Raw genomic sequence first — 16967 nt, 5'->3', positions numbered from 1 at the left:
ATCATGTGTGCTCTCTGGGGATTGAACTTGGGTAGTCATGTTTGGCAGCAACCACCTTTACCTACTGAGCCACACTGCTGGTCCGTCCAAACATTCTCCCCCCGCCTGCTGCCCCCCTGGCCCCCCCCAAACATTCTTTAATGGAGGAAGTTCCTCTTTTCAGTAAAGTAAGTCTGCACATATTTCAGACAGGAATTCCCAGCCTGAAGTAAGACTGTTTTCCACAACACTGAAAACGTCTGCTTACAGACATCCCTGTTCTAAGGCATTCCTGGTGTTTGGGTTTGGGGACCCACCTTGGCTATGGTCACAGAGCTGATTTGCGTTGCAAGTGTAACTCTTGCATGCTTTTTTTTTTAAACTTTGTAATGATTTACTTTGTAATTTGTTAGATTTTTTTTTATAAAACAGGTGTTGTCTTGGCTGGTGGGCAGCTGTGTTTAGGTCACTGCCTGGTAGGCTAGGAGAAAGTCAAGTGCAGACTCTGAGAGCACAGGCTGATGGGGTTTTGGCGTGCTGCCATAGAGTTGGCCCAGGAGAAAGAAAAGAAACGTGATTGAAAGGCTGAAGGCAGACCCAGGGCACGGTAGACATAAAGCTATGTGAGGAAATGTTCTCTCAAGCAGAAAAACAACAGTGTGCATGGTGGCAGAGGAGGTGGGGCGGGGGATGTTTGGAGGGAGAGGGAGGGAGAGCGATCTTAGCTGCGGATCAGCCTTTCTTTTGGAGGAAGCCTATACTCACCGAGTGGATGATGCCTTGAAGAGCCTGGAAGCCATCATTCACAGGAAACACGTGGTCCTTACTGTCTGCGATTCGAGCCAACTGAGAACAGGCAGACACACAAACGCGTGCAGAGACGTGTCAGGCATGGATGTGGAAGACTCAGAAAGTTACTATGTACTGCTCGGGGCGGGGGCACCAGGGTTCTGAAATCAGGGGAACCCGAGGCCTTCACCAGCCTCAGGGCCTCCTCACTGAGGGGCCCTCAGCAGTAATGAGCTAACCAGGGACTCTCTGGAGAGGCCAGGGGCAGCACCAGCTCCTGCACCAATCTTTGGTTTATTTGTTTGAATCTTTTCCTTGTGAGCAGAGGTAAGACTGCCTAGCTGGATGAACACATGACTGGGGGTGAAGTAGTTGTAGATTTGGGGACCAATGGCTTGTTTCTCATTCAAATATCTGCTGCTAAGTTTACCTAAATCAAGCGGACTGCACTTCTCTCAGAGAAACTAAAAACAGAATGCCCGTGTTGCTGTCACACCAGGCTGAGGAGAGATGCCACAAGGGACGGACCCATTGCATTTTCTGCTTCAAGAAGCAGAAGACACAGGACAAGGAGCAGATGACCAGGGACCTCCCCAACATTCACGGTTCTGGCATACAGGGGCCATGACAGTTTGTTTTTCATTGTTTTCACTGATTGCAAAAATAACACACCACTTCTTTAAAAATTAAGGAAAACCATACAAATTAAAAATGAAAGAAAAAACAAGGCCTTCTCATAACTGACCTCTCTGTATTTGTTGTTAGTCCTTACTGACAGTTGGTACATATAGACTTTCGCACGTTTTCAGTGCAAATAAGTGTGCATTTTTCCCCCTAAAAGTGGGCAGGACTATTCGCACTGCTTTGTAATCCTATGTTATTTACTTAATAACTTACTGCGAATACGGTGCCTCTATAACAATAACAACAGTGAGCCACATGAATGAGCTCTTGTCTAGGATGCTAGCAGGTGTCTATTTCTGGGCACATGTCTCCAACTATTCATACATTTTAATAAGCAGAAAAGAATAACTGGCAAAGGAAAATTGTACTCGCCAAATTACAATTTTCAGAAAATGTTCTAGGGTCATTGAAACCTGTGTTGACCCCTTGGTGACTTAACGTTACCTAGAAAGTCAACATGAGAGAAATGTACCCTGAGGTGCCCAGCAACCTCAGAAGTGGATGTCCAATTATTCACACAGCAGAAAGCTCTTCTTGTGGAGCTTCCTGGAGAAACATCCTACTTAAGGGGCGTGCATTCTACAGATGCCCCCGGCACGCCCAGTGCACTTGCGGTCCATCACTCCTGAGCTCAGCATGTTTCTGAGCAGGAAGGGAATCCGGGCTCATACCTGGGTTTCATTGAAATCCTTCACGCCAACGCAGTAAACGATGGCGCCGAGGTCTCGGGATCTGTTAGCCTGTTGAGGAGACAGAGGACGGTAAAGGGGGTCATAGAGGCAGGTGTCCTCCTCTGGATTTCAAGACTGCCATCAATGATGACCGCCTACTGTGTGGCAGTGACACAGTAGAGGAGCAGTCCGCCTACTGTGTGGCAGTGACACAGTAGAGGAGCAGTCTAGACCCCAAGGAGCCCGTACTCCACCAAAGGCTTGTCGTGTAAAGCATGTGGACCAGAGGACAGTGGCCAGTTTAGCGGGGCCTCCTGCCAAAGCAGACTTGAATGACAGCTCTGGAAGGACGTGGGAGGAAGAGGAGTGATTGGGGCAGATAAGTCGTGTCACACATGCAGGCAAAAAAGGCCACCTTTTTATTCCTGAAGTAGGTTTTTATTGGCATACTTTTTTTTTCCTGCTTGGGATGGCAACACATTATTACAAAGGAATGTGGCCGTTGGCACCAGATATGCCTGGGAGGATGCTTAACCTCGCTCTGTAACGTATCCAGGGGATTAAATGTGGTCACCTGCACAGACTTTTTTTTTTTTTTACTATTGTGATGCCTTTACAGTCAGCATCTTTTGTGAACCAGAGCTTTCTCACGGCCACAGAGCAAAAACGGTTTAATGATAATTCTGCATTGGAGGAGTAGCCAGGGATTTCTCTATAGTCATTGAGAACGCAACATGCTGGAAAATATCCAGGTTTTGGCTTAGTGTTCTGTTTGATTTATTGACGGTGTTCGGCTTGCTTTGGTACTTGTTTTCTGGGTCTCCCGTGTTCAGGATAGAACAAAGGACCACGTGGAGAAGATGCTCAATAAACCAGAAGCATCAGGTGCCGGTGTGCGCGCGCGCGCGCGAGTGTGCTGCTTCGGGTGACAATCCCTCCCTCCATGAGAGGTCAGACCCACTTGTTTCTCACACCGACTTCTAGAAGGGACAGCCATGCCTTTTCTTCTTTGTGTTGGAAATATTTCCTGCTGCATTCAGAATGAAATGAGCTTCTGAGACACGGCCTAGCCTGAACCCCATCTACATGCACTCTGAGGCTCCTCTACTGTAGCTGGGATTTGTGGGGTGTGATGGAGAACATGAGGGTTCCTGCTCTTTAGCTCTTCTCTGGGAACACTTTCTTCTGTTGGCACTGGCATGCTGAGCACTTTCCAAGTCTGTATGTGCCATACCTAAAATTGTTCCCAGCTAACGTCTACCCCTCACACTCATCGCTTGCTTTTATTTCGGTTCTTTCCTTATTAGGGCTTTTTAACTTTATTTGACGGTTATTTGGTGCCAAAATAGCCGCTTCACATTCCAGCACATAGTTTTAAGTTTAGAATACAGAAACGTATTGCTCCCCAGATGGCCACGGCATCTGTCATGTAAGTTTGTGTTTCCCATGCCAGGCATGATGCTCATGGGAGAAGGAAGTAAGGAAAGCATTTCATAGTAGAGCCCAGCAACGATGCCTTGCTTTCTTGTGTGTCTCTAGAGTGTAGCCAGGACAAGCTCAGAAAGAACAAACACACTACTTCAGACTTGTGGATGGAGTTCAATTGAAACCAAACAGTGGTCAAAAGCCACAGGGAACTGTAATGCTGCCAATAATGTCGTCCAGTGTCTGTCCCAGCCCACTTCATATCTGCTTCCTTCTGTGCAAATTTCTACCTGGGTCTGAGAGAGCCTGTGCCTGCAATGAGACTTCAATACATTTGTGGGCACATCCACTGGGAGCCGGGTCACCTACAAGTAACCACATCTCTGAAAGAAAATGGCTCTCTCTCCAAACAGCCATCAGCTACCAGTAGCTCCTGAGCTAGGGTATGAGGCCTTGGGAGTCCCTCCTCCTGGAGAGTAATGTGTAAGAGCATAAATAAAGAAAAGGGGAAAAAAGGAAAGAAAGGGACAGGAAGGATGGAGAGATGGCTCAGTGGTTAAGAGCGCTGCCTCCTCTTCCAAAGGTCCTGAGTTCAATTCCCAGCAACCACATGGTGACTCACAACCATCTATAATATGATCTGATGCCCTCTTCTGGCCTGCAGGCTCACATGCAGGCAGAGCACTATATACATACAAAAAAAATCTTAAAAAAAAAAAAAAGAAAGAAAGAAAAGAAAAGGCCCAGAGGGCCAGAGAGACTGCTCAGCAGTTAAGAGTGTGTTCAGTTAAGAGAGTTCAGATGACTCCGGTTTGGTTCCCAGCACCCACATCAGATGACTCACAACTAACTGTGACTCCAGCTCCAAGGGCCTGTGAGGGCACCCTCACTCACATGCTGGCTCGCCACCATAAGTAACCCCAGTTCCAGGGGATCTGGCTCCCTCTTGGGACTTCCACGGGCACTGGTGCACATACATATATGCAGGCACAATACTCATACACAGAAGACAAATGTTTTTTCTGGTAAAATCTCTTAAAAATACAGTAGAAGAAAAAGGAAGGAGAAATAGAGAGGGCTACAAAGAGTGGTCCTCCGGCTTCTGGTCAGCTTGGTTTCCTGGACGGAGAGGTTGAATGTTAGCCTGGCAGACAAGCTCTTATGCATTGCAAGAAGCTCTTCCTCCTCTATTGCTTTAGTAGAAAATATGAGGGGAAAAAAGGAAGAAAATTGGTACCAACACTTTTTACTTAATCCTCCTCTATTGCTTTAGTAGAAAATATGAGGGGAAAAAAGGAAGAAAATTGGTACCAACACTTTTTACTTAAAATAGGTATATGGCATTTAAAAGAGATTTATTTATTTATTTATTATGTATACAGTGCTCTGCCCACATGTGTGGCTGCACATTAGAAGAGGGCACCAGATCTCATTACAGATGGTTGTGAGCCACCATGCGGTTTCTGGGAATTGAACTCAGGACCTTTGGAAGAGCAGACAGTCCTCTTAACCTTGGAGCCGTCACTCCAGCCCCACTATATGACATTTTTAAGCTGCTAAAGTAATACAGTGCCTTCAATAAAGGCATAGTAGATTTCTTTTGAAAGAAGGAAACAATTTACCATGTGTAAGACATGAAAATTGACTTTGAAAATGAATTACTGTGATTATTTTACATATGAAACACTTTCATGTTTTACCAAGAACAACAACTGTTTTGCCTGAATACAGAGTGGGGTCATGTCTGAGAAAGGCTCTGGTCTCCTCACACATGCCGGGCACACGCCACACACTGGAGCTCTGAGCTGCGTGCTGGGCCCTGTTTCTGCACTGAGACCCAGGGGCTCTTACTCACCTCCCTCTCTGAGTAGAAGAAGAGATCTTCGTGCAGCTCCCCGTCTGTCAGCGCGATGATGACGCTCGCTGTCCGATACCCTGCCCAAAACAGCAAAAGACCCTCTCACTCATTCTGAACCACCAGGGAACCCCCACTGACCCCTGAACATTTTATCTCCTCATAAGCTCAGTCCCTGAAAATGAATATGGTGAGAGTCATTGTTTTGGGGCGTGGAAACAGGTCCAGCATGAAGAATGCCTTCATAGGGTCAGACATCTGGGTCTCTCAGCCACATCTCAACATGTTGGCGGGGCTGATGACACGGCTGCCAAGCCAATCAGTCGCTGCAAATAGGTCCAGTGACCAATGGTCACCAGGCCTGTGGCAAATTCCACACTTGAGCTCTACTGGTCCTTCTTGAATGTCAAAGCTTGACCAGCTACACCACACTTGGAAGACAATTTGCCCAAAACATAATATTTATCAGAACTTGCAAGTTGACCAGAAGTATTACAGCTGTTGGAAAAATCTGCTGGAATTCTTCCAAAATTATTTAGACTTCCAGTAACAATACTTAAAGTCGATTTCGCTCAGCGAGTTTGGGGCCCATCCTGCTTGCTGCAGGATAATTACAATCAAGCAGGAAGTGGTTATTCGGAGGAAAGTCCCCGCAGTTATATGGAATCTCATCGAAGAGACGAGTGTGACCTACTGGAATGTTCCCCACGGGGGAGACTAATACGAACCAGAATGCAGATGACTACTGTATTTCTCGCTCTAAGGACGCTATGAAGCATATTTATGCATTTGCATTTAAGCGTTTAAGCCAAGTGATCTAAATATCAGATCCAACCTTGCCCCAGAGAGAGGCAAGGTAATTAAATCCGACACAAAAATCCAAGAGCCTAGCCATCTAAACATTTATTCATTTAATGAATTCACCATGCAAAACGATTCCTGGGAATGGCAGACTATAGCCTTAATGAGATCGTAATTGTTTTTATATCATGTTTCTTGGCCAGTATGGTAGAACTTGGCTTGCTATGACCCATCTTTCTAGGCATGCCTTCATATTCCTTCTTTGTGATAAACGAATGTATTGGACTTATGGACCATGGCACACATGTATTTTGAAACGTAAAAATTCTCTTTCAGAGGCGAGTGTTGAGAGATACGAGAAACCTCATAATGTCGCTTTATGCTACAATCTTACCTTGACTGCTTTCATAGTAAATCTGCTCACTGGCCTGAAAAACACAGGAAGATGCCATTAGACCATTAGCTGCACAACGCTGCCTGCCAGCCCAGTGGCATGCATGCCGGGGCTGTCTTTATCCTCACTGTTGCTTGCCCAGGTCTCACTAAGAACGCCGGTGCTCATACCCAGGTAAAGTGACTCTAACATCTGAGCCAGCTTAACTGCTGACATGGGTACAGATCTTTTCAGAGTCTTTGAAAGATTTCCCTTAAAGCCAAAGGTACTAAAACTCCATCTCAGCCATTGAGGCTGCCAGCCATAAAGGACACTTTGGAAACTGAGGGGACTTGTGTGTGGCAGAGTTCATGAGTGATGTCTAAGCCTGGGCTGACAGACCCTTGGTGAGCATCAGTTAAGGAGGAAAAATCCATTCCCTTGGTTTTTCTTTTTCTTTCTTTCTTTCTTTCTTTCTTTCTTTCTTTCTTTCTTTCTTTCTTTCTTTCTTTCTCTGTGTGTGGTTTTTCAAGATGGTGTTTCTCTGTGTAGCCTTGGCTGTCATGGACTATCTTTGTAAACCAGGCTGGCCTCGAACTAACAGAGATCCACCTGCCTCTGCCTCCCGAGTGCTGGGATTAAAGGCGTGCACCACCACACCTGGCTTCCCTTGGTTCTTTCGAATGCAGCTGTCAGTGAGTTTATAGGGAAACCGCTCTCTCATTACTGGGCATTTTCAGTCCCCTAACACACATGCTTGGTCTCACCAGCCACCTTGAGAGTTTAAAGTTGTCCTGAAATTACCCTTTCAAATCCTTCGTGCATGTAGGTGTCCCCTCCTGGCAGAACTTTCTGGAGTTCTTCTAGGCCTTGCCGGATCTGTTCCCTGAAACCCAAACATAGCTTGTTAACCTCCTGAGAATGCTTTTAGCTTGCTGCTGACAACCATATGCTCCACTTTGTTTTCCGTGAATATGCTGTGTTGCTCCGATAGCTCCCCAGAACCACCAGAGGGAAAGTCTTTGTGTTACATTAGCCACCCGGTGCAGCCACAGCTAGAGTTAGAATGAGGTAGATTTCAACAATGGGAGGAACCCTTTGCAGGAAATCTCCATTTGCTGTTAAGATTCTCCTCTTTGATTACATGGACAAAGCTTTCTTTCTACACTGGAAGTGAGCCTTAAAGTGTTCCTGCTCCTCCTGGTACACACAGCCACACAGGTGGAGATGCAAAGGGCTTATGTGAGCCAGACAGGGAAGAGCACCAAGAAACTAGGAGAAGCCAGGGAAAGGCCGCCTCAAGGACATGCATGCGTTCTTCCAGGAGGTGGGGCAGAGGATGGGAGAGAGCTGGGATGGCACTTGGGGCATCTCATGGCATCTCGCAGTTTGCTCTGTTTAGAGGGTAAGTTGCCCACATTCATGTCCCCGCCTCTGCAGCAGCACTCTGCTAGGCAGGAATTTTTGAGAGCCCCAACCTAACTCATAAATCCCCAAGCCTGTAACAGGTGTCAGGGTGACATTCCCCCTGCTTCTGTTTCATGATAGAGGTGGAAATGCACAATTTAAATGAGGGAGAGAAAGAACCTTCTCGAGTCAGTCTAGCATACCTGGGGAACATGATACACCAAGCCCTGCTCCAAGATGCTGATGCCACCTCTATATAACCTCTCGGCTTGGGTGCTATTCTCCCTATATCAAAGAGAAGGCAAGTCTCTGCTCTCCGAGACCAGAAGTCAAAGGTGCTGACTCATTGGCTGAGCACAGGCTCAGAACTCTCCATAGCCAGGCTCTGCTAAGTACGGTCAGTATGATGTCCCTAAGCACTCAAGCCTTATGACAGCTCTTCAATTCCACAGCTAAGGACACTGAATCACAAAAGGCTGCAGGAACCTGCCCAAGGCCTCACAGTTAGCCAGTGAGGGATTTGACTCTAAGGCCCTACTATGAGCTGCACTGATAAAATTTTTCTTGCATGCACGATCCAATGAGTGAGACACCACCTGCTCATCCTGACAATTGGTTGGGTAGAAATTCTAATGAAAAACATTACTGCTGCCTGGAAATTGACGTGAGAGGAGGCCTGGTTGGGGGCAGGGGGTTGAAGCTCGTGGATCACCTCACTGTTGGAACATTTTAATGGGGCACTGAAAGGATCCAGCACAGGTCCCCGCAGTTGCTTCTTGCCAGGGTGGGCTACTCAACTCTGTGTCACTCAAACTTTGGGAGAGGTACAGGCTATTATCTGGTTGTCTCATCAGGACCTAGCCTCAAAAACCAGAAGCCTGCTTGGATCACTGCTGCCTCATCAGCAAACTGTGTTGGTTTACCTCCAAAACTGCCTGGAAATGGATCCATGTCCCACACCAACAGAACCGGGGGCCCTACCGCCATCTGACCTTGCAAAGGTCACTGGGACACCACCTTCCCTTCTGCCTCCACTTCCACCTACTCTGTGTGAGGCTGCCGGGGTCTTCTTAGAATAAAGACGAAACCATACCATGCTTGCCTCTGCTCAGGACCCTCCTGTAACAAGGCGTTGCCTCCCCACGGCTTTTCGATGCCTGCAGGTGCATCCATTGAATCCATTTCTAAGCTCATCTCTCACTTTGTTGCTTCTACTGCTCCAGCCCCAGGTTCTCGGGTCTCCTTGGGCTCCTGGTTTTGATAGACCCTCCGCATCAGCAAGCCTGGCCTTTCATGGGCCCAGGTCAGCTTGGGTGCCTCCTATGGCTTCTAGGTCTTGTGACTGAAACTTAACATTCAATAGAATCTTATGAAGAGGTGGGTGGAGGAACAGAGGTCACCACTGCCAGTCCTCTCGGGAAAAGGGGAGACTTACTTGGCCATGTGGAGGAAGGTCAGGCTGAAGTGGGCCTGGTCACTGACCCTAGGACAGACCTGAGCCCTTGTGGTGGATAGAAGACATTCTTTGTGCTGTAATTCTTCCATCACCTCCAATATTCAATATTCCATTAAATGGCACAATTTAAACTCCGTCGTTTTTTTTTTTAATGAGAAAGAATAAATAACCCATGCTTTAGTAAAAGAGATAAAGATAAGAATGTTGTTGCCCTAAGGGGGTGGGGAAGCAATGCTAAAGGACTATAATACTTGACTTCAAACTACACTGCAGAGCCATAGTGGCAAATACAGACAGGTGGACCAATAGACTACAATAGAAGAATCAGAAATAAACCCTCACAGTGCAGCCCCCAGATTCTTGACTGTATTAAAAACAGCAGTAACAACAGCATACATTAGAGGGCTGGAGAAACGGCTCTTTGGCTATGAGTTCAAAGTTTGGTTCTCAACCCTGACATCAGGGTGATCACAATCACCTGTAACTTCAGCACAGGGGAATCTAATGCCCCCTTGTGGCCTCAAGGATACCTGCATTCATGTGCACACACTCCCTCCAACCCCCACATACATATAATTTAAAATAAAATAAATCTAAAATGACACACTGGAAATAGAAGACAGTTTCTTCAAAAAAATGATGTTGGAAAATGCATTCTTCACAAGCACAAGAATGACATTTGGTCTCTACCTCTTGCCAGTACATAAATCAACCCAAAATGGATCCCCAACTTAATTGTAATACCCCAAACTCTGGGACAACTAGAGGAAGCGTACACTTCGGCATATAAGCAAGACAAGGACCTTTTGAAACGGGCTCTAGCATCTCAGGAAATAATAAGAACTGGCCAACGGCATTATATCAGACTAAAAATCTTCACAGCAGAGGAAACAGCTGAGAGAAGAGATAGCCTAAGAATAGAAGGCCTTGGCCAGCCAGCCATCTGACAGGAGACTGATATCTAGAATCTGTAAAGAACTCAAAACAAATACCTCCCCCAAAAGAACCCCACCAGAGCAACAAATAGCTCTAACCAACAAGTAGGCAAATGAACTTTATGAATGAACAAATACATAAGGCCAAGACAGTGACAAAGCTGTTTCACCGCTGGGTACCACCTGAAGGAACCCAGTCAGCGCCACAGGAATATGTGCACAGCCCTGCTTATGGCTGCACCATTCAGGACAGTCCAGATGCCCTCCAAGCGATGGATGTACAAAGAAGATGTGGTACCCACATGCAAACACATAAAGAGCAGATAGCACGATCAGGAAGATGGATAGAAACAGAGGTGATGGTGGTAAGTGACATAAGCTAGGCTCTTGCACGTATGTGGAAGCCAGAGGAGAGAAACTTGAACATTGAAGCATAAGGGAGACTTTTGGGGCTGTGGAAGTGGGGGAGATCAGAAAGCACAACAGAGGGGACGATGACTGAGGTAAGAAAACTGTCATGGTGAGACTCATTCATTTTAAACTTAAATGAATGCTAGGGGAAAAGTAAACGTGATCTTTTTATCCAGTCATGAACTAGTGAAGTCTGGAATATTCTTGGTAGCACTGAAACCAGAATATTATGTTAACACCAAGCTTAAAAAAGAAAGCTTGGAAAAAAAAATAGCATGTTGGGGGTGTGGAAAAGGTTCCTTGGCAGTTTTTTCCCCCTCTGCCAAATAAAGCATGGGAACGGGGGTATTTTCCTTCTAAGCCTATTTCTTTTCCTTTACAAAGGTTTTCTTGAACTAGTGCTCTCAGCATCTCTCCCCCTCTCCCTCCCTCCCTCCCTCCCTCCCTCCCTCCTTCCCTCCCTCTCTCGCTCTCTCCCTCCCTCTCTACAGGAACATCCCCCACACACCAGCTTTTTAACCGGTCACACGCCTTCTTGCCTGTCTCATCACTCCCTCCCCCTTCTCTTAGCGCCCATAACATCTAGACATCGGAAAAGAGGCTCATGGGTCTGCTCTGACACTGGGGACACCTAGTACTCAGGGGTGAGTACTTATGTTGTCTTACAAACCTAAGGAGCAGGGAGCCTGACCTTTCATAGGGCGATAAGCTCTCTGGAAACTCAATTATCGGTGCAACATTAACTTCCTGGGAAACGAGTGCCTGGGAATCCTCCACAAGAGGCTGTTATTAAAATGTCCCGTCTCCCTCGGTGGTTTCTCTGTCTGCCAGTGTTCCTACTTAGAAGCTGGGAATTTTTCAGGCCACACATCTAGTGTTCCTTTGGCAGCACGCACACTTAACGGCTGTAGCGCAGCGCTGTTAGATGAATGAGTCCGGCCTCCGTGCATCATTCATTCATATGCCGCTCTGTGCATCATTCATTCATACGCTGCTCTGTGCATCATTCATTCATATGCTGCTACATTATTCTCTAGCAAATCAATGCAGCACCGTGCGGTGTAAGATGGTGGGTGGGAGGAATCGGTCACAGTGCCCTGTGGGCTTGAGGATGGTTTTCTTGCTGCAGCCGTTTTGATGGCGTCTGCTGATGGAAGCATTGAAGGGCCAGTACACGCAAACACATCAGGATGCATTTCCCATGTCTCCACTGGGAAATCCTCCTTGAGGATACACAACATCCATTTGTTTGTTTGTTTGTTTATTTGTTTATTTATTTATTTATTTATTGTTCTCCAAAAATGATGTCCACCACCTAGATCTGCACTGCCAATGGTTGCAGCCCCTTGAAGGAGCATCTGTGGAATTGGACTTCCTTCAAATGTCTTGTAGCTGTTGGCTCTGGGGCCTTGAGTAAAACACACACGGCTGCTCTTTACCCTCTCAGCATCTCCAGGTGGCCTGTGGCTGCAGCGTGACAAACAGGTCTGCCCTCACTCTAGTGCCTTCAAGTTCTAAAACGAACAGTAACGATTTGCTTATAACCCACAAGACCATGGCTCCCTTGGGCTTTTACCTAGGGTTGGCAGGGATGACGAGTGACAAGGTCCTTGCTCGAGAAAAGCTTTTCCGGTCTGTTCCTGAGTTTATTTCTAGAAAGGGCAATATTCCTTTATCTTCTCTGATCTCTACCGCAAGATCCTCTTTTCATTCCCAACAATACCTGTGAGTTAAATTTTCTCTTCACTTCCAAAAAGCAATCTTTCCACCCGCTGATCAGTTCATTCCTCTAAAATTCTCAACTTAGAATTTTTACTCATACTTTGAGTTTGGCAAGAGCTTCCCTTTTAGTGTCATACAGTAGAAAGGCTAATTGCTGCTGTTAAGTCCTTTACACCTCTCTTCCTAGGAGACCCCTTTGCTGTTTCCTACGTCCTCCCACTCACTGACCCTAGCTGTGTCCCACAAAGGCTGAGTCTTGGGGTTTCATTGGGGTTCAGCTGGGGGCGCCGGCTAGCATCCTTCTGTTGTTCTCTTTATGGGTAGCTTGTGTTGGACATAATGGTCTTTAAACTTTGACTGGTAAACGGTTTTGTTTGGGAGTCTACTTTGTGTGATAATAATGTAGCCACCTCAATGTTTATGGCCAACGTTTGTACAATGCATATTTCCTGTTCTTTCCCTTAGCATAGTGCTACTATTTATTTCGCGCATCTCTTGTGAGTCATGTGGAAGTGTGTGCAGAAGGCTGCTCTAACAATGGCCCCAACCTTCCTGGTACCGGTACCCCCTGCTCCCTTTTCACACTGCTTTGCACTTGGCTCCGTGACTCTCTTTATCCTGGAAGACATCAACAAACACAAACCCCGGGGCTATGTGCTCTGGGTCTGCCATCCTGAGATGTGGCATCCTCAGAAGACAGCACGTAGGCTCCCAGCCTTCTGAGACTGTCCCAGATCCTACTGTTTTGTTTTATTTTCTTTTGTTTCCCTACCTAGAGTTATTTGGGAAGAGTAATCTCAATACTTCCATTGAGAAAAATGCCTCCCTCTGGATTGCCTGGAGGCAAGTCTGTAGTGCATTTTCTTGATTAATGATTGATGTCCGGTGGCCCGGCCCACTTGTGTTCCTGCTGTGACTTTCCACAGGGACACACTGCACCTGAGAGGAGTAAGATGCCACAAACCCTTTCCTCCCCAAGGCGCTTTTGGTTGCGGTGTTTTATCACAGCATTGTATTGTTTCTGGTGGTATAAAAATGCACACACATCGATGAAGAGGATAAACTCCAAATTCAAGGCTACAATTCTTTCTGTGGAAGGAGACAGAGACTGTGTCCCTAGGAAACTTCGCCCGTGACATTCCATCTCACAAGCCTGGTGGTGCAAAATCGGCATTCATGACCCTTTGCTCTATACAACAGTTTAAACCCTCGCTGGAGTGAGCAGTGGAGGAGGAACCTGCGGCTCGTGTTCGGGGACCCGTCGAAGGCATCCCTGAGTGCAAGGTTCAGCAGGCCCCCTCACTATAGCAAGAGTGACAGGTCAGATGGCATGCAGAATGTCACCGCCTAATGTCACCAGGGTTGTTTGGGGAGTGGGGTGGTGGGGGCAGAGAAATTCCCTAATTCAGCTTCCGTCCCCGGGTACGAGAATACAGCTCCAGCTGGGGCCAGTGGCCTAACGGATAACGCGCCTGCCTGTGGAAGGTTTGGGAGGCAGCTGTCCTCAGGTTCCTGTGACCATGTTGACGTGGTCTTCCTGCTCCAGCCGGACATCAGAAATGCTCCTGCCCACTTTTGTCCCTTATGTACTTACTCCATGAGGGACAAATGACATTTCCCGAGCATCTGCAATATGCCAGAATCTCCACTACGCATTTTCCTTACATGAATTCACAGTGGCTTCATAGCTGCACCCTGTGACAAGCACAGGAGAAAGCAGATGCTGGAAAGCCCACACTAGAGCCTAGAGATGAGGCTCTGGGCACAGCCACTCTCCTGATCTAATTTGCTGTACCTAAATTGAGTACATACCAGAGCATTGCAGCCAAAGACACAGGGGCGCACTAGTTTTCCGCCCTGAGGCACGGTTTTCAAAATTTTGAAAACCCATCCACCACAACTTTTATATGAATGTAAGTGCTGCCTACTGCTTTTGTGTGTGTGTGTGTGTGTGTGTGTGTGTGTGTGTGTGTGTGTGTGTGTGAAAAATCTTGGAAGAAATATCTTGCTTTATCAATGACAATTTGGGGTTCTAGAGGGGCGATTTTACTTTCTCCTGTTCACAGAAGGATACCAGAGGGAGAGTGGGTAACACTCACACACTTGCAAAGACATGTCTGTGGACCCGGCTCACAGCTCCAAGGTGGACTCTGTCCACTCAGCATTACTGTGACCCAGGCTGGGAGAGTATAGATAAACATTCTGTGAAGGCAGGGCCGGTGTATTCCTTAGGGGAAGAACTCTTGCTAAAACCATTAGACAAAGAAACAATGGCTTTTTCTTGCTTTATCCTGAAGAAGTATTTCCTGCCTATGTCCTTCTATGCAGGGACAGATCTGCCAATGTTCAACACTTAAGGGAAGGCTGAGCCGCAGAGACCTGGGACTCTCTATGACTCACTGTTGGTCACTGTGATGATGTGAGGCAGGGCTTGCTGAGGGAAGGTTTAGGGTGAGCCTTAGCTGTTGATCAGGACTCCTAGCAACAACCACAATGGTAACACTGTTCCCTGAGTACTAAAGGCAGGAGTGCACCAGCATTTTACAGGCAGAGAAAAGGAGGCTTACTCAAGTTCTTCCAAACGCTAAGTAGCCGAGACTCCTTTCCCCTTTATTTTAAAAATTAGAAAGGGATGGAGAGCTCTGTCTCTCAGGAATAGCACCCCAGAATCACTCTGCTCCAAAACCAAGTGATGCTTGCAGGGCACAGCAAAGCGGAAGTAGCTGAGAGGGGTGCAGGCAGGGCCAAGATCTGCATTTACATCGCAAGCTGGCCATTCCTGGAGTCCCTTCTGCTTGCTGAAGCAACAGCAAGACTTTCATCCTACTCAGTGACGCAGCTCTTCCCCCCCCTCTCTCTCTGAGGACCACTGAGTTCTCAGGGCCATGAGGAAATGTGTGAGCACAGGCTTTCAGGGAGCTGGGCAGTGAACTGTGCGGCCCTCTTTTCATACATTGAAAATTGTACTTAATAGCAAAACTGTGGGGAATTCTCCAGGACAGTCACCCAGCACAAGGACACAAGGGCTATGCTTCCTGGGTTCCAACCCAGGTCCCTACAGTTATACAGTAGTGTGGCCACGAGTCCTCTATGCCTTGGTATCCCCATATGATATAATAAAAGATGCAATTCTAATGAGAGCCCCACAGGTAAGTATTACTATTCCTTATAATAGCTGAAGAAAGTGGTATATTTACTGGTACACACTAAGCTCTTATTAAAGAATTATATGTATACTCATATGTGGCTTCCTTCATATGAGCATCTCACAGATAACAGACCAGAGGGATGCACACACTAGAGGCGGGTAGCCCGAGAAGGCTATATGAAGCAGGAAAAAAATAGCCGAGTTAAAACCCTTAAATTTGTGAATAAAATCTGGTGCTGAGCACATGGGTGGAACAGCACAAACAAGCTGGCCCCTTCTGGGAATCCTTTTCCTCATTAGTAAAATGAGGCCAGTGGGTTGAAAAAGATATGATAATCCTTTGACCCACAGCTGTTTTGTTAGGCTCTGTGTTTGATTCTTGGAATGTTTGGAAGAAAGGTGAAATCTCCAGTCAAAAACAGCCCCTTTGAGGGTGCACGTCTGGCTCTCGCTGCCACTTCCAAGCCCTCACAGACTCGGCTACACTAGCAGGACAGAGCAAACGGTTTTCACTGCCTGAAGATGTGTAAGCACAGTGTCAAGTTCAAATCTTAGAATACCAGCACAAAACCGTGATGGAGGAAGACACATCCTGACACTCCAGGTCACAAGGAGAATGCCCTGAGCTTCACCAGGGAGGGATGCTGAGCCTGCCACCCAGTGAGGGGCCAGGAGAGGGGTCCAAACCCAACTACTCAGTGGTGGGCCACAGAGAGAATCAATTCAGTCCCCTAGAGGTGGGCCAGGAGAAGGGACCCTAAGCCAGCTACCCTGTAGTGTGTGGAAGGAAAACCTAGCTCAGTGTGGCCTGGCACCTGCAGCAGACTCTCTGCTTCTGGCACCTGCTTCTATAGTTCATGTTTTTTTTTTTTTTAATCTTTCGATCTTAACATTTTCAACAAGGAAAATGAAAAAAAAAATCCAGCTGAGTCCAATTCCTTCTCTCCATCTCTGGACTCAGGGGAAATCTCAGCAGCCAGGAAAACAAGTGCCAATTTTAGGGATCCATGAAAACAGCCTCCATTTGAAATAAACTCAAGGGCATATGAAATGCACATATGGAATATTCCTATTGACGAGGAAGGCACCCTGTTTCTAAAATAGCAGGTAACACACACGTACAGAAATTGTACGAGCAGGAAAACATTCACAGAGATGAAACTACTTGCACATTGAAAATGCAAAGGAAAAGGTGAAAACAAAGCTGAGTGCTATAAACAGCACCAAAATAAAAGGAGAAAATAATGAGTTGGTGATTTCAGGACCAGCCTGAGATGTGCTCAGAGAACTTCAATACAAGGGATAGACTGG

At 46.7% G+C, this 16967-nt stretch overlaps 1 protein-coding gene across 2 annotated transcripts in view; it reads right to left on the bottom strand.

Moving 5' to 3' along the window:
• The window catches only part of ANTXR1 (ANTXR cell adhesion molecule 1), a 203424-nt gene that overhangs the window by 150355 nt on the left and 36102 nt on the right, over positions 1 to 16967 (bottom strand). For both annotated transcript variants that reach the window (XM_084765254.1, XM_084765253.1), the window contains exons 4-8: positions 7382 to 7463; positions 6599 to 6632; positions 5404 to 5483; positions 2124 to 2192; positions 745 to 825 (exon numbers count right to left, since the gene is read on the bottom strand). In XM_084765254.1, coding sequence (XP_084621380.1) covers positions 745 to 825; positions 2124 to 2192; positions 5404 to 5483; positions 6599 to 6632; positions 7382 to 7463 — 346 coding nt within the window. The remainder of the gene's footprint in view (positions 1 to 744; positions 826 to 2123; positions 2193 to 5403; positions 5484 to 6598; positions 6633 to 7381; positions 7464 to 16967) is intronic.

The sequence above is a fragment of the Acomys minous genome (assembly GCF_964271855.1).
Source record: "Acomys minous genome assembly, chromosome: 17".
In the NCBI taxonomy this organism is placed as follows: domain Eukaryota; kingdom Metazoa; phylum Chordata; class Mammalia; order Rodentia; family Muridae; genus Acomys; species Acomys minous.
This window is presented reverse-complemented; position numbering and strand designations above follow the sequence as displayed.